This window comes from Oncorhynchus gorbuscha, linkage group LG02 (genome assembly GCF_021184085.1).
Source record: "Oncorhynchus gorbuscha isolate QuinsamMale2020 ecotype Even-year linkage group LG02, OgorEven_v1.0, whole genome shotgun sequence".
Taxonomy (NCBI): domain Eukaryota; kingdom Metazoa; phylum Chordata; class Actinopteri; order Salmoniformes; family Salmonidae; genus Oncorhynchus; species Oncorhynchus gorbuscha.
Window position 1 is genome coordinate 91,817,520 of NC_060174.1, and position 21,584 is coordinate 91,839,103.

Below are 21,584 nucleotides of genomic sequence, written 5' to 3' on the forward strand. Positions count from 1 at the left end.
ATGGATGCATGAAGGCCAAGAGAAGTACAAAATAAAAATACAAATTAAAATCCCCAATTAAATTAAGGCTCCACGTTCTGCATGGTCACAGTCTGGAAAGTCAACGCTTTCAACAAATGTGTCAAGTGAGCACATGAAAGAGAGTTGTTATCTTTAAAAAAGCGGGAGCCACAAATTGGCGAGACACCATCGCTGTGCAAATGAGACCTAATTGGGCTTGAGTTGTGCCAGCGGGCGTTCTGGCTGTGGAGGGCAGGGATAGCGGTGGGGGATCCCATACTGGCATTACACCGCACCCACTGGCAGAAACCGAGAGAGACAGGGGGTCTTGTCGGGGCTGGAACACCCAAGGACAGGGTTTCCTTCCTGGGATGGAGAACAGGAGCTTTGCTCAGTATTTACATTTTACATTTGTCAGAGGACTAAGGGGGGTTCAGCTCCGTAAGCACTCCTGTTCAGGTTTCTTCCGGTCGGTGGGTGTGCACATACTGCTTCCTAATTTAGAGACATTATTGTTGGGGACGCAACATGGAAGGGAGAGCGCAAATAGGTACCCTTCTTGGGCACCAACACCTGTTGCTCTGAGCTCACATCCCCTCAAGAGTTCTCTACACAGAGTCAATCTAGGCCGGCTTGACATGGCAGCCAAAGCGGTCAGAGCTCTTAATTTGCAATGCATTGCAACAGGCTAGACTTGTTAGATACTGGCCTAGTGTGTAGGGTTAGGCAACACACAGGGGCTGATTCACTCTCTCACCTCTGCCCTTGTTGATTAGGCCTATGAGATGTAAAAGCAGTGCAGTGTAAACAACACCTTGCCTAATAAAAGGGGATGTGGATCCACACAGCATTCCCATATTGCTTAAATCTAGCTTGTCCTGTCAGGTCCGTTGAAAGTAATCAACAAGTACAGGGGGAAGGGAGTGGTTTGATGGATTAGAACCCACTCTGGGTATAATATGGGACTTTTATCCAAGGCCACATTGAAAGTCACACCTATATGGCCAATGCAGTACATATTCCACAACCCTGACCATGCTCTGTCTAACCGACTGAGCCATTGGAGCCACATAGATAATGTTGAGTTCTGGGTGTACTCACTGGGGGAGGGGAAGCTGTGGTCTGTGTCGTAGTCCTCAGGGGGAGCGGTGCTGTGGGGGGGCTTGCTGGTTAGGCTGGAGCGGCTCTCTGACAGCAGGCTGCCCTGTGGTCCCCAACCCAGCCCTGTGGGGGTCCCAATCCTCCCCCCACTGAACACTGTGGACAAACACACAGGGGGTTAAAAGGCACCGTCTGGAAGATTTCCTAATGTTCAATAGTTTTGCTGTTCATTGTGATTGATATTGATTGTTCAAGAATAAAGCTCATCAATGGCTTACACTCTAAGTAAAACTGTCTTATCCCCGTACATATTTCTAAATCAAAAGTTGTATTACTCCATTGTGTATATTTGTGGTGTCTTATGCGTGCCAGGGTCAGAGAGAAGGTATTCAGAGGGATGTACCCGAGTCAGTATGCTGCTTGCCCTCAGGGAGACCCTGGCTGGACACCTTGCTCTTCACGCTTCCTTCACTGTGGTCCGACTCACTGTCGCTGCCACTAGACACCACTGCAGACACACAGAAGAGACAAGACAAGAGTGCACGTCAATAGGGGATTATAACAAGACCAGTAGGTATCACATAAAAACAACACCTTAGCTCTTATATCAAGAGATCTGAACCTCTTGACAAAGTGACTAGGTGATTCTCCTACAATATAGACCATGTGTAAATGTTTTTTTTTTTTAAAGGTACAGCCCAGTGTCACCCCATAATAGCATTAACGTGTTAATTCAGAAGTTATGGGCATTATTCATAGGGCTGGGCGATCTGGGCAAAATATTATATCACAGTATAAAAAATTAAAATGAAGGTATTTTATGTTTTTGAACAATAAAAGTTCTAAATTTGCTTTATGAGTAGTGCGTGACCCTAGAGTGGCAACACATACATTCTAAGTGAATTCAACAGGTCTTTCGCCATTCTTATTGCTTTATACTGTTCAATTTAACATCAACCCCCCCCCCCAAAAAATGAGCATTTTCATCAGTTTCTGCATTTCCTGCACTCATTTGAGATCATTTCCATACTGTCACATAGGCCTTATTTTTAATCAAATGTTGCAATTGCGATATCGAGCAACTGTTGGAATCATGGAAATAGAATGACTATTCTAGTTCTATAGTTATAATATAATAGTGGGCACTTTGAATACAGTGTTGTTTGACTTGACAACGAATGAAAATACCAGGGAGGTGTTATTGTGACATGGTAGGAACCAAAGTGTTGAGAAGTGTTTCCTAGATGACCCTATAATCTTTGGCTACATTAAATGTTTTCTCCTAGCTACTTCATGTAGCTAACATAAGCTTGCTTTGCGTATTCCTCTTTGATTTAGAAGACACTGTTTCATAAACAACATGCCAATTTAGGTCTACACCATCACTGGTATTATCATGCTGTATAGCCAATTTACGTTTGCTCTGACTCAGTACATTTATTGGCTAGCAAGCGATTAGCATTAGTGGCTAACAAGATTTAGGCCCAACTTGCTAAGAAAAGACAAACTAGCTGTTTGCAGATGTAAGAAACAAACTAATAGTGTAATTATATAACGCTAGTGGATTTATATTAAGAAGAAAAGTTAAAACAGTATCATTGCCATCAACATTGTTGCATGTGCTGCATTGACCAAGCACACTGAACACAAGTGTCTTGTGGTTGAGGAACAAAAAATGCACTCGAGTGACAGAGGGCTGGGCTAGGTCTGTGTGGAAGCGGCATGGAGAGAGAGAGAGAGAGCGTGGAGAGAGATGACTCAAGTAGCAAAGTAAAATATAAAAATTTACTTTACACATGGCGTAACATTTAACAAACCAAACATTCAAATACCGTTAAAGAAGGTAAAGTAAAATCCCAAACCGGTCCGTGCATCAATACCGGTATATCTTCAAATATGGTATACTGCCCAGCCCTAGTTATCCAACTGCAGGTGCCTCTGTATGACCTGAAGAGGGGTTCCAGTTATCATGCAAATATAATCATAAACCATTATCATAGCACAAAGACAAGATCTCGCTCTGCTGGGACCTTCTATTGGTCTAGTTCATACTGGTTTAAACAACCACATCATGCGAGCTGCAGTATCGTAAACGACACATGGCAGCCAGAGAGAGAAACTGAATCTGATTCAAACGTAAACCAATGGCTTCAGAGAGCAAGTTGCATAATCCCCTGTGCTTCGGGGTGTGCTGGGGCAATTTAGGAGTTAGGCAGGGGTGTAAGGGCACCTAACCAAGTCTGCGCCGCTCTGGCCCTCGCCATTGCATCACCCCACACTGGCCCTGATCAGTGGCCTGAGGCCAGTCTGCAAATTAGATTTTTTTCTGAAGGTGAGAGAGAAATAAAAAAATACGGGAAGACCGGTGCGGGTCTGCCTTCCAATTTTTCGCAGCCCATCTGCCATGGTTTCAATCAGGCAGGGAGGCTGGCAGTGCAAGGACTGAGTGTGTGCTATACACCACCCCTTCTCTCTTTCGCTCTCTCTCCAAAGAAACAGTCTCCTTCATTTATACACACACATTCACACATTCATATTGACTTGCATATACACAGGTGCAGTCACAAACCCACACTGTCATACGCATGCACCTAATTGTACACACACACACACACGCACACACACACACACACACACACACACACACACACACACACACACACACACACACACACACACACACACACACACACACACACACACACACACACACACACACACACACACACACACACACACACACACACACACACACACACACACACACACACACACACACACACACACAATCCTTTCTCATGCTCCCTGTGAAATACCACCCGGCTCTTCAATCTGGTCTCATGAATACGGCCAAGGGAGCAGCGACTTCTATGTCATTGCTGACTCACGCGATTCCCTCCCGCACCAGCCCAAACTGTGTCAGCCCAGCAGGCAGGCAGCTATAGAGGTGAATATGAGTGCGTGTTTTGGCTTTTCAACTTTCCCCAAACCAAAACGACTGCGCGGATCAAGTGGGGGAAAAAGTTACTATTGGAGTGGAAAATGTAAAGTTCTCAACTTCAGATTGTGCTATGCAAAACATGACACCACTTTATACAGCCTAAGCCTCAAGGACCTTTTGAATCCATGTTTTCTAGTGTTCTAGAGGATTACAGACAGCCAGATCTAAAAGGGATATTTTTCAGCCATTTTATGGGAAGACCTATATTTAGGTTTTTATTTCCAGTACATCTTGCGCAGCATATGTGCAATTTCCTTCCATTGAGCAAGGCACTCAAATCCAAAACTACATCCAAAGGAGTTGCCAAGTGATTGACTCTGTACTTTTCTCCACCCTTATTGTGCCAACAAACATCTGGGGTGCAGAGGTAAACATCATTCACCTAAAAACACAGAGCTGCACAGCAATAAACTAAAAGGAAATAAGGAGAGCCTCTGGCTGGTCTAGTGGGTAATGCTGCCTGCAGCACATATTGAGTACAGGTTAGCGTGCACACTAATCCCACTGCTCTTACCTATATGGCTCATTCAACCTACACCCCTCACCCACACAACTATCTATCCCTATAAAATTTGAAAAGTGAAATTCCAGTCTCCTTAAAAAAATACAATGAAAAAAGCGAAACCAGTGGCATTTTGCTCGCTCTCTACATGCTTGTTGATGTTGGCATAATGTTCCTCCCATCTCATTAAACAACCAATCAACAGCGGTGGCAAACTAACCAAATGAAGAGTAATGGCTTCACTGGAGGAGGCACTCTGGTTTCAATTATTTGACTTCCCGATTCAGATGTGGGGCGGCAGGTAGCCTAGTGGTTAGAGTGTTGGACTAGTAACTGAAAGGTTGCAAAATCAAATCCCTGAGCTAACAAGGTAAACATCTGTCATTCTGCCCCTGAACAAGGCAGTTAACCCACTGTTCATAGGCCGTCATTGAAAATAAGAATGTGTTCTCAACTGACTTACCTAGTTAAATAGAGGTTAAAAATAAAATAAATGTCATAGCTAGTGTGGTTGGGTTATGCAGTCAGCGGTCTCAGTGAGTACAATGTGTTTGTGTGACTCAGTCACACAGCGAAGGGCAAGAATGTGAGTGAGGCATGACTGAGGTGTTCATGACTGTGTGGAGACTGAGGTGTTCATGACTGTGTGGCCATGTTCTGTTATAATCTCCGGCACAGTCAGAAGAGGACTGGCCACCCCTCATAGCCTGGTTCTAGGGAGTTTTTCCTAGCCACCGTGCTTCTACACCTGCATTGTTTGGGGTTTTAGGCTGGGTTTCTGTACAGCATTTTGTGACATCAGCTGATGTAAGAAGGGCTTTATAAATAAATTTGCTTGATGGAGTAGATGGCGCCAAATACAAATGACAGACTTCTTAGATAGAGGTCAAGATTTAACATGTCGCTCTAACTAACAGATTGAACAGCACTGTTTGTGTAGGTTGTTTGCTAGTATAAAAAAAATAGACAAAAATATGTATTGTCACACACACCGGAGAGGTGCAGTGAAATGTGTTGTTATATGTGATGTACTTCAACATAATTTGTCAGCATTACAACAAATCTGGCACGTTGCTGACCGTTCTTTTGAATAAATGCTTTCAAGACCTATACACTGACATTCAATTATTTTCCATGACAGTGATGACAAAACGGAGAGGCATATTTCATAAGATCTAATGACACTATATGGTATAGTGGTAAATCTTCATCCAGTAGTACAGTATGTGTATTGCACCTGCAGTACTGTGGGAATGCACACAGCAGCCATTTTAGCGCTTCGTTTGAACAAACACAATAAAGTGCATGGGTCACGTTGAGGTCTGACTAGGAAAGTGGTGTTACCCTCTCCATCATAAAAATAAAATCTACCTCGGAAGACATTTGGCCAAATAAACATTTTTAAGAGTCACCGTCTCGAGCCTACGCCACAGATGGCGTCTGCGTTAAAAGCGTGGTTGTTCTGTCAAGTTTTCTTATTTCTCCCTGTCTCTGTGAGCCAATTTGGAAGGCCCTGTTGAATGATTGGTAGCATCACCGGCAGGCTGGCTATCTCTACCACTTATCATGCAGAAACCTGGGGTCTCCAAAGAGAGAGAGAGCAAGAGCGAGATCTCTAATTTCAATTGATCTTGTCCACTTTGAATATGACTCATACCTCTGAACAGCTCGTTTTAAGCACAACTCACGGGCAAGGATTGTTCATTGGCGTTTTTTCAATATTTATCATCATCTTCAAAGCGTGATGTTTAAATGGGTGTCGGAGTAGGAAAACACACAGTGTGAATTTATGCAGCGTTTATCCTGAATTACAGATTGAAATTCCTCCCTTTTTAGTTGCCAAATGGATCACTTAGTATTCAGGCACATCACTTAGTACGAGAGATTCACCCCGTTAGTGGGAATGGGGAGATTGTCACCTAAGTCAATGAAAGCACATTTAATTGATGGTCATGATGACATGCAGTGGCAGGGTTATAGAATTCTTCTGAGCAATGGTGTACAAAGCCATTGACCTAGAACCTTCCTTACATTTAAAGCTATAGACAAAGCCAAGGAGATTGTACAGTTTTGTCATTTAAAATCACTGTTACCGATAGCCTTAAAACAGAACAGATGTATGGTAAAAGGAGAATGGATGTGGGACAGGTCCACTTGATTAAAAAGACCTGAATCAAGATCAAATCTAAATGTATTTGTCACATGCTTCGTAAACAACAGAAGTAGACTAACAGTGAAATACTGACACAATGAGTAACGGATCACTTGGCTATATACACGGGGTACCAGTACCGAGTCAATGTGCAGGGGAACGAGGAAATTGATGTAGATATTTACATATAAGTAGGGATAAAGCGACTAGGCACTTTATCCCTAAAGTGACATAGCAGTGGCTATGTGATGAGTCAAAAGAGTTCAATGCATGTCATGTTTTGTCATATATTGTCTTGTCCTTGTGCTTTCCCTTCTGTTCGTTTCCCCCTGCTGGTCTTATTAGGTTCGTTCCCTTTTTCTATCCCTCTCTCTCCCCCTCCCTCTCTCTCTTCTCTCTATCGTTCCGTTCCTGCTCCCAGCTGTTCCTCATTCTCCTAACTCACTCATTTACTCTTTTCACACCTGTCCCCTATTTTGCCCTCTGATTGAGCCCCTATTTCTCCCCTTGTTTTCCGCTTCTGTCCTTGTCGGATCCTTGTATGATGTTCGCTGTTCTGTGTCCTTGTCTCGCCCTGTCGTGTTTTGTCTCCTTCAGATGCTGCGTGTGAGCAGGTGTCTTAGTCTGCTACGGTCGGTGCCTTCCCGAAGCAACCTGCAGTCAATGGTCGAGTCTCCAGTCTGTCCTCGTTACTACGAGTGGATTTAAGTTTTTTCCTGTTTTGTTTTCTTCTTGATTTTTCCAGGATTATTACTTTTGTCATATACTGGAATAAAGACTCTGTTTTCGTTAAGTCGCTTTTGGGTCCTCATTCACCAGCATAACAGAAGGATCCGACCAAGAATGGACCCAGCGACTACGGATTCTCGTAACACTGCCGTCGAGATCCAGGGAGCTATGCTCGGCAGACACGAGCAGGAATTGTCTGCTGCTCGTCATGCCGTTGAGACCCTGGCCGCTCAGGTTTCCGACCTCTCAGGACAGTTTCAGAGTCTTCGTCTCGTGCCACCAGCTACTTCCTGGTCTTCCGAGTCTCCGGAACCTAGGGTTAATAACCCACCATGTTATTCTGGGCAGCCCACTGAGTGCCGTTCCTTTCTCACCCAGTGTGATATTGTGTTCTCTCTCCAACCCAACACATACTCAAGAGAGAGAGCTCGGATTGCTTACGTCATTTCACTCCTTACTGGTCGGGCTCGAGAGTGGGGCACAGCTATCTGGGAGGCAAGGGCTGAGTGTTCTAACAATTATCTGAACTTTAAAGAGGAGATGATACGGGTTTTTGATCGTTCAGTTTTTGGTAGGGAGGCTTCTAGGGCCTTGGCTTCCCTATGTCAAGGTGATCGATCCATAACGGATTACTCTATAGAGTTTCGCACTCTTGCTGCCTCTAGTGACTGGAACGAGCCGGCGCTGCTCGCTCGTTTTCTGGAGGGACTCCACGCTGAGGTTAAGGATGAGATTCTCTCCCGGGAGGTTCCTTCCAGTGTGGACTCTTTGATTGCACTCGCCATCCGCATAGAACGACGGGTAGATCTTCGTCACCGAGCTCGTGGAAGAGAGCTCGCGTTAACGGTGTTCCCCCTCTCCGCATCGCAACCATCTCCTCCCTCCGGCTCAGAGACTGAGCCCATGCAGCTGGGAGGTATTCGCATCTCGACTAAGGAGAGGGAACGGAGGATCACCAACCGCCTTTGCCTCTATTGCGGTTCTGCTGGACATTTTGTCAATTCATGTCCAGTAAAAGCCAGAGCTCATCAGTAAGCGGAGGGCTACTGGTGAGCGCTACTACTCAGGTCTCTCCATCAAGATCCTGTACTACCATGTCGGTCCATCTACGCTGGACCGGTTCGGCTGCTTCATGCAGTGCCTTGATAGACACTGGGGCTGAGGGTTGTTTTATGGACGAAGCATGGGCTCGGAAACATGACATTCCTCTCAGACAGTTAGGGAAGCCCACGCCCATGTTCGCCTTAGATGGTAGTCTTCTCCCCAGTATCAGATATGAGACACTACCTTTAACCCTCACAGTATCTGGTAACCACAGTGAGACCATTTCCTTTTTGATTTTTCGTTCACCTTTTACACCTGTTGTTTTGGGTCATCCCTGGCTAGTATGTCATAATCCTTCTATTAATTGGTCTAGTAATTCTATCCTATCCTGGAACGTTTCTTGTCATGTGAAGTGTTTAATGTCTGCTATCCCTCCTGTTTCTTCTGTCCCCTCTTCTCAGGAGGAACCTGGTGATTTGACAGGAGTGCCGGAGGAATATCATGATCTGCGCACGCTCTTCAGTCGGTCCAGAGCCAACTCCCTTCCTCCTCACCGGTCGTATGATTGTAGTATTGATCTCCTTCCGGGGACCACTCCCCCTCGGGGTAGACTATACTCTCTGTCGGCTCCTGAACGTAAGACTCTCGAGGATTATTTGTCTGTTTCTCTTGACGCCGGCACCGTAGTGCCTTCTTCCTCTCCTGCCGGAGCGGGGGTTTTTTTTGTTAAGAAGAAGGACGGTACTCTGCGCCCCTGCGTGGATTATTGAGGGCTTAATGACATAACGGTTAAGAATCGTTATCCGCTTCCCCTTATGTCGTCAGCCTTCGAGATTCTGCAGGGAGCCAGGTTCTTTACTAAGTTGGACCTTCGTAATGCTTACCATCTCGTGCGCATCAGAGAGGGGGACGAGTGGAAAACGGCGTTTAACACTCCGTTAGGGCATTTTGAGTACCGGGTTCTGCCGTTTGGTCTCGCTAATGCTCCAGCTGTTTTTCAGGCATTAGTTAATGATGTACTGAGAGACATGCTGAACATCTTTGTTTTTGTCTACCTTGACGATATCCTGATTTTTTCACCGTCACTCGAGATTCATGTTCAGCACGTTCGACGTGTACTCCAACGCCTTTTAGAGAATTGTCTCTACGTGAAGGCTGAGAAGTGCGCCTTTCATGTCTCCTCTGTCACATTTCTCGGTTCTGTTATTTCTGCTGAAGGCATTCAGATGGATCCCGCTAAGGTCCAGGCTGTCAGTGATTGGCCCGTTCCAAGGTCACGTGTCGAGTTGCAGCGCTTTCTAGGTTTCGCTAATTTCTATCGGCGTTTCATTCGTAATTTCGGTCAAGTTGCTGCCCCTCTCACAGCTCTTACTTCTGTCAAGACGTGCTTTAAGTGGTCCGGTTCCGCCCAGGGAGCTTTTGATCTCCTCAAGAAGCGTTTTACGTCCGCTCCTATCCTCGTTACTCCTGACGTCACTAAACAATTCATTGTCGAGGTTGACGCTTCAGAGGTGGGCGTGGGAGCCATTCTATCCCAGCGCTTCCAGTCTGACGATAAGGTCCATCCTTGCGCTTATTTTTCTCATCGCCTGTCGCCATCGGAACGCAACTATGATGTGGGTAACCGCGAACTGCTCGCCATCCGCTTAGCCCTAGGCGAATGGCGACAGTGGTTGGAGGGGGCGACCGTTCCTTTTGTCGTTTGGACTGACCATAAGAACCTTGAGTACATCCGTTCTGCCAAACGACTTAATGCACGTCAAGCTCGTTGGGCGTTGTTTTTCGCTCGTTTCGAGTTTGTGATTTCTTATCGCCCGGGTAATAAGAACACCAAGCCTGATGCCTTATCCCGTCTCTTTAGTTCTTCTGTGGCTTCTACTGATCCCGAGGGGATTCTTCCTTATGGGCGTGTTGTCGGGTTGACTGTCTGGGGAATTGAGAGACAGGTTAAGCAAGCACTCACTCACACTGCGTCGCCGCGCGCTTGTCCTAGTAACCTTCTTTTCGTTCCTGTTTCTACTCGTCTGGCTGTTCTTCAGTGGGCTCACTCTGCCAAGTTAGCTGGCCATCCCGGCGTTCGAGGTACACTTGCTTCTATTCGCCAGCGGTTTTGGTGGCCTACTCAGGAGCGTGACACGCGCCGTTTCGTGACTGCTTGTTCGGACTGCGCGCAGACTAAGTCAGGTAACTCTCCTCCTGCCGGTCGTCTCAGACCGCTTCCCATTCCTTCTCGACCATGGTCTCACATCGCCTTAGACTTCATTACCGGTCTGCCTTCGTCTGCGGGGAAGACTGTGATTCTTACGGTTGTCGATAGGTTCTCTAAGGCGGTACATTTCATTCCCCTCGCTAAGCTTCCTTCCGCTAAGGAGACGGCACAAATCATCATTGAGAATGTGTTCAGAATTCATGGCCTCCCGTTAGACGCCGTTTCAGACAGAGGTCCGCAATTCACGTCACAGTTTTGGAGGGAGTTCTGTCGTTTGATTGGTGCTTCCGTCAGTCTCTCTTCCGGTTTTCATCCCCAGTCTAACGGTCAAGCAGAAAGGGCCAATCAGACGATTGGTCGCATATTACGCAGCCTTTCTTTTAGAAACCCTGCGTCTTGGGCAGAACAGCTCCCCTGGGCAGAATACGCTCACAACTCGCTTCCTTCGTCTGCTACCGGGCTATCTCCGTTTCAGAGTAGTCTGGGTTACCAGCCTCCTCTGTTCTCGTCCCAGCTCGCCGAGTCCAGCGTTCCCTCCGCTCAGGCGTTTGTCCAACGTTGTGAGTGCACCTGGAGGAGGGTGAGGTCTGCACTTTGCCGTTACAGGGCGCAGACTGTGAGAGCCGCCAATAAACGTAGGATTAAGAGTCCTAGGTATTGTCGCGGCCAGAGAGTGTGGCTTTCCACTCGTAACCTTCCCCTTACGACAGCTTCTCGTAAGTTGACTCCGCGGTTCATTGGTCCGTTCCGTGTCTCCCAGGTCGTCAATCCTGTCGCTGTGCGACTGCTTCTTCCACGACATCTTCGTCGCGTCCATCCTGTCTTCCATGTCTCCTGTGTCAAGCCCTTTCTTCGCGCCCCCGTTCGTCTTCCCTCCCCCCCCGTCCTTGTTGAGGGCGCACCTATTTACAAGGTACGTAGGATCATGGACATGCGTTCTCGGGGACGTGGTCACCAGTACTTAGTGGATTGGGAGGGTTACGGTCCTGAGGAGAGGAGTTGAGTTCCATCTCGGGACGTGCTGGACCGTTCGCTGATTGATGATTTCCTCCGTTGCCGCCAGGATTCCTCCTCGAGTGCGCCAGGAGGCGCTCGGTGAGTGGGGGGGTTCTGTCATGTTTTGTCATATATTGTCTTGTCCTTGTGCTTTCCCTTCTGTTCGTTTCCCCCTGCTGGTCTTATTAGGTTCGTTCCCTTTTTCTATCCCTCTCTCCCCCTCCCTCTCTCTCTTCTCTCTATCGTTCCGTTCCTGCTCCCAGCTGTTCCTCATTCTCCTAACTCACTCATTTACTCTTTTCACACCTGTCCCCTATTTTGCCCTCTGATTGAGCCCCTATTTCTCCCCTTGTTTTCCGCTTCTGTCCTTGTCGGATCCTTGTATGATGTTCGCTGTTCTGTGTCCTTGTCTCGCCCTGTCGTGTTTTGTCTCCTTCAGATGCTGCGTGTGAGCAGGTGTCTTAGTCTGCTACGGTCGGTGCCTTCCCGAAGCAACCTGCAGTCAATGGTCGAGTCTCCAGTCTGTCCTCGTTACTACGAGTGGATTTAAGTTTTTTCCTGTTTTGTTTTCTTCTTGATTTTTCCAGGATTATTACTTTTGTCATATACTGGAATAAAGACTCTGTTTTCGTTAAGTCGCTTTTGGGTCCTCATTCACCAGCATAACAATGCAGGGTCAATGCAGATAGTTAAATAGTTAACCAATAGCTACCCGGACTAACTATTTAGCAGTCATATGGCCTGGGGGTAGAAGCTGTTTAGGGTACTGTTCCGGGCCTGAAACTAACTTGTTGGTCAACCAGCCACAGTGGAAGGTAGATTTAAAAAAATATCTATCAGCCACTCAGATTTTTTACCAGACAAGACATTTTTTGGGGGGCCAATGTTTTAGTCCTGTATTGACAGTTTGATGGCTAATTGGAGGTCATAATGGGATTTATTATAAGCGTCTGGATTAGTGTCCCGCTCCTTAAAAGCAGCAGCTCTAGCCTTTAGTTTAGTTGTGATATGTACGTACGGTCACGACGTGAATGACGTCGTCGATGCACTTATTAATGAACCCGCTGACTGATGTGGTAAACTCCTCCATGTTATCAGAATAGTCCCAGAACATATTCCAGTCTGTGCTAGCCAAACAGTCCTGTAGCTTAGCATCTGCTTCATCGGACCACTTCCATATTGAGCGTGTCACTTGTGCTTCCTCTTTGAGATTTTTCTCTTTCAGATTTGCCAAATGGAGAGCGAGGGAGAGATTTGTATGAGTTTCGGTGTGTGGAGTAAAGGTGATGAAGTGTTTTTTTGCTTTTAGTTGCACAGCTGACATGCTGGTAAAAAAGTCACCAGACACTAGGAACGCTGGCTCTGGATGTGCATTTGTAGTTTCTTGTTTGTTTATGGCCCTATACAGCTCGTTGAGTGCAGCTTTAGTGCCAGCATCGGTTTGTGGTGGTAAATCTCCCTCAACAGAGAAGAGGGCATTTCCCATTTCAACCTTTGACTGAATGGAGATCCAAAAGATATTATCCAGGGACAGAGCAACCCTCCCTCTCCCTCCATGTCAACCCAGCATCCCTCCATGTCAACCCAGCATCCCTCCATGTCAACCCAGCATCCCTCCATGTCAACCCAGCATCCCTCCATCCTAAAATAACCACCTTCTATAAGCCTTCTATAAATTCATCAATAGCGGGATATTATGATCTTTACTCGGTTAGCACAGCCAAATACAGAATTTCAGGCACACTAATGAAACCCATTTTGGGAATTTACATAAATGATCTCTGATTAACCCAGGGAAATTCATTCAAATGATCTTGGGGCATTTCACCATGGAGGAAGAGCTGATAGATAGTCGGAGCCAACCGAAATGTAGCCCCAGACAATAAGGCTACATCTCAAATGGCACTCTATTTCCTATAAAGTGCACTATATAGGGAAGAGGGTGACATTTGGGACTCACACCATTCATCTAGATAGGTGGGGCGAGGTCAAGCACAATATCTTTATCTATGGTTGATTCGAAACAACACAGGTCAATGAATAATAAGCAAGATGCTATTTGGATATGGTTGTGGTTAGTAAAATGACTGGTTTCGTGCCTCGTAAAAGAAAAGGTTGATTAATACATGAACACGCACACGACTCACAAACAAACAAAAAAATGGTTGAAGCATCCACCCACACAAAGCATCGTAAGTAAAACAAACCCGTCATCCAAACACAGAATCCTCTGTATTCTAAGTGTTCTAAACTGGTGGATATTTTAATGAGCCGAGACAGTCATTAGACAGTGAATCATCTCCCTATCTTTAGAGCCCAGTGTCTCTCCATGCTGTGCAACAGCCACAAGGCTCCACCTAAAGCTGGAAATAGGACTGAGGCCAGACCAGTGCTCTCAATCTCACACTTCCCTGATGAGAGCCCTTCATGACTAGGAAGAGAGGTAGGGAGCGATATCAGTGCATGCCCACTCACAAAACAAGGCAGGAATTGGTTCAGAATTCCATTTGTGTGTTATAGATGCACTAGATAAGTAGCCTATAGAGGTAAATGCATGGAAATCACCACTATGGATGTGGGAAGACTGAATCATAAAAGCCCATCAATCCCAACCCAAAAAATACATGTGGTTCAAAAATCTTATTCGTGGCTTTATAGTTCATAAGAGTCATCCAATCACTCAAATCAAATCATGCTGCCAGAATGAGGTTTATAGTAATTTTTTGCTCTTGATGCTATATTGTTTGTCCTTCATGTTCTAATACTTTAATGTTACCCCTTCCTTGTGTTTTTTTTGTATTAAATAATAAATCAAATAAAAATGTTTTTGCTCTTTGCACAATTATTTTGCGATACAAAAATGTTGCACTTACAGTACTACACCCCTGCAGAGTCCCCTTGTACCTTCCACTGACACAGTGTGGTGTTACTCTGCGTGCTTCCTTAGCTCCTAAAAACTATACTCAGATCAGCTTTTACACCTTCTGTAGTTTGTGTCCAGATTGTTTCGCGGTGAGCCCTCCCCTGCCTCTGCAGCTCTGTATCCGCTCACCTGCACCGAGGCGGTTGGCCACGGTGCACACAGGTCACAGCCGGAACTGCCTGCACCATCTGATCCCACCTGTGCTTTTTGCTGGGACCACAATGGCTGACCATGACTCAGCCTGGACTATTGGAAAGCACAGGTGAAGCGGGCCCAAACGTGACAAGCCCATAGCTCATGCTATATGATGTAATGTGAAATGTGTAATGCTATGTAATGTGTGCGTGTGCAGTGTCTTCTGAAGTGCTGATGAAAAGATGACTGTTTAGTAACCTAGTTTGTCTGTAATGTGAAATAACAGTAGACATTATGTTAATACTCTCTCAAATATTAATATACTGGGTGTATGATTCATATTGTAATGATTATATTTCAGTGTTTCTCCTATATTCATTTAGCAGTGGCAAGCCGCTGGTGCTAAATCGTTGCTGCCACTCCAATAAATATATTTTTAAAAGATATGATTATATTTTTCGTGATCTTAAATGTTGGCAGTGTAAACGTAAAACAACAAAAAACATATATAAAGTATGTTGAAAAGATAACAGAACTATATATACTGTATGTTTAAATAAGATCATAATTCAGAACTAACAATCAACGATTTAAAAAACTAGACGGTCAGAGAATCTAAAATGTCCAAAATGTCTTGGCATGGGGCCCTCAATGATTTTGTTATGTTTGAGTCACTCAGATAGCATAATAACACAGCATAAGCTATGGCAAAATGTGTAAAATTGCAGGGAACTATCTTTAAAACAGTCAAATGTTCTCTCCGCCCCATGGAAAAATGTGTAGAATAGTAGGAAAGTAGCTTTAAAGCATGTTTTTTTCTCAGTCCCATGAAGGGAGACTTTATAGAAATCCCCTTAAAAATCCCACAGGCCCACACCCTGACAGGTAGATGTGTAGTGACCTACAGTATACATAAAAATACACACACACACACACACACACACACACACACACACACACACACACACACACACACACACACACACACACACACACACACACACACACACACACACACACACACACACACACACACACACACACACACACACACACACACACACACACACACACACACACAACACGCACACACACTGAACTACTTCATTGTCACGCCTTGGTCTTAGTATTTTGTGTTTTCTTTATATAGTTGGTCAGGCCAGGGTGTGACATAGATTATTGTGGTGTGTTTTTTGTCTTGGGGTTTTGTGGGGCGTCGACGTAGTCTATGGCTGCCTGAGGCGGTTCTCAATCAGAGTCAGGTGATTCTCGTTGTCTCTGATTGGGAACCATATTTAGGCAGCCATATTCTGTGAGTGTTTTCGTGGGTGATTGTTCCTGTCTCTGTGTAGTGTTCACCAGATAGGCTGTAATAGGTTTTCGCGTTTCGTTTGTTGTTTTTGTATATTATGTTATTTCATGTATCGTCGATTCTACATTAAAGAACATGAGTAACCACCACGCTGCATTTTGGTCCGCTTCTCCTTCAACAGACGAACGCCATTACATTCATTGAATCAAGAATAACAGGTCGTTGGGTTTTACCGTGTTACACCCAATTTATTTAGCATAAACCATTCTTTTGTGCTCGCTCTTTTTAAAAGGGTTAAGCAATTTGCAACCAGCTGCTCGATATTTCAGGTAGTATTTGACATCAATTTTATCTTTATTAATGGACCAGTCCTGGCAATAATGCAGTGGGTTTTCTTTCTCTTTCAAGATGCGGTCATACATATGATGCAGTTTAAGAGGTGGTCTGAGGGGCGTCACCTCACTTTCAATTTGGGGCCAATTAACATACATGTATGCAAAGGTTTGAGAACATGAATTCAATGTCAGAAAGCAGGCACCAGACATATTAATGCCAAATAAAAACACAAGCCCGTCAGGCTTACAGAATGTTGAAATCTAAAATGGCACTAACTGCTTACCAAACTCAGGGTGATATACGCTAAGCTCAGACAGATGTTTTTCGCTCAGGATTCAATAAATACAATGCTTCAGTTATGGCCTTGTGATAGAGAATAAACAGAGGAGATGCCCACATATATATTGAGGAAAATGCAGCGACAAACCCTTTTAGAATAGCTTAGGAGGACAGTCAGAAACACATCTGTGGCCTTGCATCAAAGGCTGTTTGTTCATCCCACAGGTGACTCATAGCAAATATGTGGCATAATGGAGCTCAGAGGCCCCCAGCTAGCCATTCAACATCAGATATGAGGATCTTGGCCCTGAGAAACTCCATAGAGAACATAGATAAGGCCTTTAGAAAGGGAGACTTGCATTCTAAGGTGATGATACTTTTGACCTTGTTGGTTATAAAGCTGTGAGAGTAACAGTGTCCACCTTTTAATCAAAACGCTATAGTGATTGTAAGGTGCATCCAAAGCACAACTGCAGATAATATATATAATGTGTTATACTGTAGCGCCACAGAAACAATAGACAGTGATGATGATGCATCTCCCTGTTACCATTGTCATGTTATCAGATTTGACAACTGAAGATAAATGGCAACAAAGATCTGGATTCACCTTCCCTTGTAGGGAGGAGATATTGGACCTGAAGCAGCCCACACATATCATAACAAACATTTCTTAACCTTGCTTCTCTAAAACTGTGAGAGTAAAACAACACAATGAGGAGTTGACTGGATGTCCATTGGGTGGTGAACAATTCTTGATACGCAAGGGAAACCCAGCAGCATTGCAGTTCTTGACACACTCAAACTGGTGTGTCTGGAACAAACGAATGGCACACATACACAATCCATGTCCCAATTGTTTCAAGGCTTAGAAATCCTTCTTTACCCTGTCTCCTCTACTTTATCGACACTGATTGAAGTGGATTTAACAAATTACTTCAATAAGGGATCATAGCTTTCAGCTGGATTCAGCTCGTCAGTGTGTTATGGAAAGAGCACTGTTTTGTACACTCAATGTATATTATGTACTAACCATACTAAACACTATTTAGAACATACTATTCAGTAAAAATGTATGTAAGCAACAAAACAACATACTAAGCTAATCCATGCAAAGAAGGCGTTATCTTAAGTGCAATTTGGTTGTTCCACACCATTCGTTCATTAAAGCACAGCCCAACCCTTGATCCAATTATCAGCTTTTGTCAAACACGTGTGCATGAAAATACTATTATTTTCCTCAATAGTGTGCAGCGAATTTATGCTAAATGAAAAACTTAAATATGACAAAACATAAATATGACATCCTGGCATTTAATGTACTAATTTGTAACAATTTCACATGCTATTATACTCTTTTCTTTACTACCCAAAAAGCCTACTAATAGTATGAGTTTTCGGACACGCCCATTGAAGCTTCATCCTAATCAAACATGGACTTGAAGAGTATTCTAAAATCTAAGGTCATCTCTATGTCACTGTTTTGTAACTTTACAAAAACAAACTGAAATCATGATGAATTTCTGTCATATAAAGAACTGATGTTTTTTGTTTGTTCAAGTATGTCTCAAAAGAAGCCGCAACAGGACACCAAATGTACCCATTTTAAACTATTCCAAATAAGGAATACCTGCATTACAGTGGTCATGGGGAGTGACTGACTGACCTTTGCTGTGTGCCCATGTGTAGGTGCGGCTGACAGTGGAACTCCTGGCCATCTTCTGCCCTCCTCCATTGGCTCCTCGCAGTCCCAGAGGAGCACCACTCGGCCCCTCCTTCCCAGGGTACACGTACTTGGGCATGAACTTGTAGAACCAGGCTCCAGAGCGCTTCCACACCTAGATAACACATACAGAAAGGTTGCCATCAGTTTTGAGAACAAATGTATGTGTTCCTACTAGTTCAAGTAGTACTTTTTCAGTTTTCATAAGTTTTCTCCAGTTTCCTGGAAACCGAACGTGGCCCTGGTTTACAAATTGTGAGGCGCAACCTCACATCAGACAAACATTGAAAATGTGAAATTTTCATACAGTATATTAAACATAAAAAATGACAGTTTTTCCATGCATACCCAAAAGGACAATAACTATCATTTCAAAAAGACAGATTGGTCTAAAAGCAATGTCTGAGGTCCTATAGGCCACAACAGTCCTGTCTGGAGTAGCACTGACAGTCTCCTGACATAAGCATGCTAACAAACTGGTGGTGGGTGCTAGGCTCACTAGGTTCAGTGCTGTGGGCAAGCCATGTGCCACTAATGGACAGCGGGCACTCCAGAGTTGGCAAGTGCCACCTTCCAGCCGGAAACACTTTCCTCATCTCTGCCGGCCTACTGCATTATCACATTTTATCAGGAAGGCAACATTTTCACATTTGCATCAGCAAGTAAGCTCCCCAAAACCCCCTGAAAATCAGCAAGAAGAAGTAGGCATTCCAAAAATGATGTTCTCATTCTGGCTTCCACTTTGGGGGAAATGTATGTACAACTCAAGTACAGTGTACTGAATTGAAAACAAATGCCTTTTTTCCTCATAACATATAGTCAGTAATCAAGAATATAATTTTTTACTCAAACTATCAAGTCAGATTCTGAAATAAATGATGCAATTGCATGGTAACCATGGCCAATGGTGATGAATGACAGGTACTGCTCAAGCTCCACATTAAGATTAAAATTCTTGGATGACCATGGAGCTCAAATGAAAGGTTAGAGAACTGTTTTCTAGTAAATAAGGGTTAAACTGTATTTCTTTGAACCCTGCACTTGAATTTCAAATAAAATAAAATAAAATTGTATTTGTCACATGCGCCGAATACAACAGGTGGAATGCTTATTTAAGAGCCCCTAACCATCAATGCAGTTTAAAAATATATATATTCACAGTCAATGTGTGGGGACACTGGTTAGTTGAGGCAATATGTACATGTGGGTAGAGTTATTAAAGTGACTGTGCATAGATGATAACAACAGAGAGTAGCAGTGGTGTCAAAGGGGTGACAATGCAAATAGTCTGGGTAGCCATTTGATTAGGTGTTCATGAATCTTAATGCTTGGGGGTAGAAGCTGTTTAGAAGCCTCTTGGACCTACACAGAGAGAACAGTCTATGACTAGGGTGGCTGGAGACTTTGACAATTTTTAGGGATTTCCTATTACACGCCTGGTATAAAATTCCTGGATGGCAGGGAGCTTGGCCCCGTGATGTACTGGGTCGTTTGCACTAGAGGTTGACCGATTAATCGGAATGGCCGATTAATTAGCGATTTTTTTGGCGCCGATTTGGACGATTTTAATTAAAAGAGATAATACACCTCTTTTAACTAGGCAAGCCAGTTAAGAACACATTATTTTTTTCAATGACGCCCTAAGAATGGTGGGTTAAATGCCTCGTTCAGGGGCAGAACGACAGAGTTTTACCTTGTCAGCTCGGGGGATCCAATCTTGCAAACTTACAGTTAACTAGTCCAAAGCTCTAACCACCTGATTACATTGCACTCCACGAGGAGCCTGCCTATTACGCGAATGCTGTAAGCCAAGGAAAGTTGCTAGCCAGCATTAAACTTATCTTATAAAAACAATCAATCAATGACTGTTGTTGCTCCAATGTGTACTTAACCATAAACATCAATGCCTTTCTTAAAATCAATACACAAGTGTATATTTTTAAACCTGCATATTTAGCTAAAATAAATCCAGGTTAGTAGGCAATATTGACTTGCCTAGTTGAATAAATATAAAAAATATAAAAAATAACACTCTGTATTTTATTTTTATTTATTTCACCTTTATTTAACCAGGTAGGCAAGTTGAGAACAAGTTCTCATTTACAATTGTGACCTGGCCAAGATAAAGCAAAGCAGTTCAACACATACAACAACACAGAGTTACACATGGAGTAAAACAAACATACAGTCAATAATACAGTAGAAACAAGTCTATATACGATGTGAGCAAATGAGGTGAGATAAGGGAGGTAAAGGCAAAAAAAGGCCATGGTGGCAATGTAAATACAATCTAGCAAGTAAAACACTGGAATGGTAGATTTGCAGTGGAAGAATGTGCAAAGTAGAAATAAAAATAACGGGGTGCAAAGGAGCTAAATTAATTAATTAATTTAATTAAATCAATTAAATACAGTAGGGAAAGGTAGTTGTTTGGGCTAAATTATAGATGGGCTATGTACAGGTGCAGTAATCTGTGAGCTGCTCTGACAGCTGGTGCTTAAAGCTAGTGAGGGAGATAAGTGTTTCCAGTTTCAGAGATTTTTGTAGTTCGTTCCAGTCATTAGCAGCAGAGAACTGGAAGGAGAGGCGGCCAAAGAAAGAATTGGTTTTGGGAGTCACCAGAGAGATACACCTGCTGGAGCGCGTGCTACAGGTGGGTGATGCTATGGTGACCAGCGAGCTGAGATAAGGGGGGACTTTACCTAGCAGGGTCTTGTAGATGACATGGAGCCAGTGGGTTTGGCGACGAGTATGAAGCGAGGGCCAGCCAACGAGAGCATATAGGTCGCAATGGTGGGTAGTATATGGGGCTTTGGTGACAAAATGGATGGCACTGTGATAGACTGCATCCAATTTGTTGAGTAGGGTATTGGAGGCTATTTTGTAAATGACATCGCCGAAGTTGAGGATTGGTAGGATGGTCAGTTTTACAAGGGTATGTTTGGCAGAATGAGTGAAGGATGCTTTGTTGCGAAATAGGAAGCCAATTCTAGATTTAACTTTGTATTGGAGGTGTTTGATGTGGGTCTGGAAGGAGGGTTTACAGTCTAACCATACACCTAGGTATTTGTAGTTGTCCGCGCATTCAGAGCCGTCCAGAGTAGTGATGTTGGACAGGCAGGCAGGTGCAGGCAGCGATCGG

The 21,584-nt window shown here is 44.2% G+C and overlaps 1 protein-coding gene across 4 annotated transcripts in view; it reads right to left on the reverse strand.

Moving 5' to 3' along the window:
• Nucleotides 1-21,584, reverse strand: part of LOC124013051 (rab effector Noc2-like) — a 93,370-nt gene that overhangs the window by 33,538 nt on the left and 38,248 nt on the right. For all 4 annotated transcript variants that reach the window (XM_046327189.1, XM_046327181.1, XM_046327207.1 and 1 more), the window contains 3 exons: nucleotides 18,386-18,557; nucleotides 1,505-1,609; nucleotides 1,102-1,257 (listed from right to left, as the gene is read on the reverse strand). In XM_046327189.1, coding sequence (XP_046183145.1) covers nucleotides 1,102-1,257; nucleotides 1,505-1,609; nucleotides 18,386-18,557 — 433 coding nt within the window. The remainder of the gene's footprint in view (nucleotides 1-1,101; nucleotides 1,258-1,504; nucleotides 1,610-18,385; nucleotides 18,558-21,584) is intronic.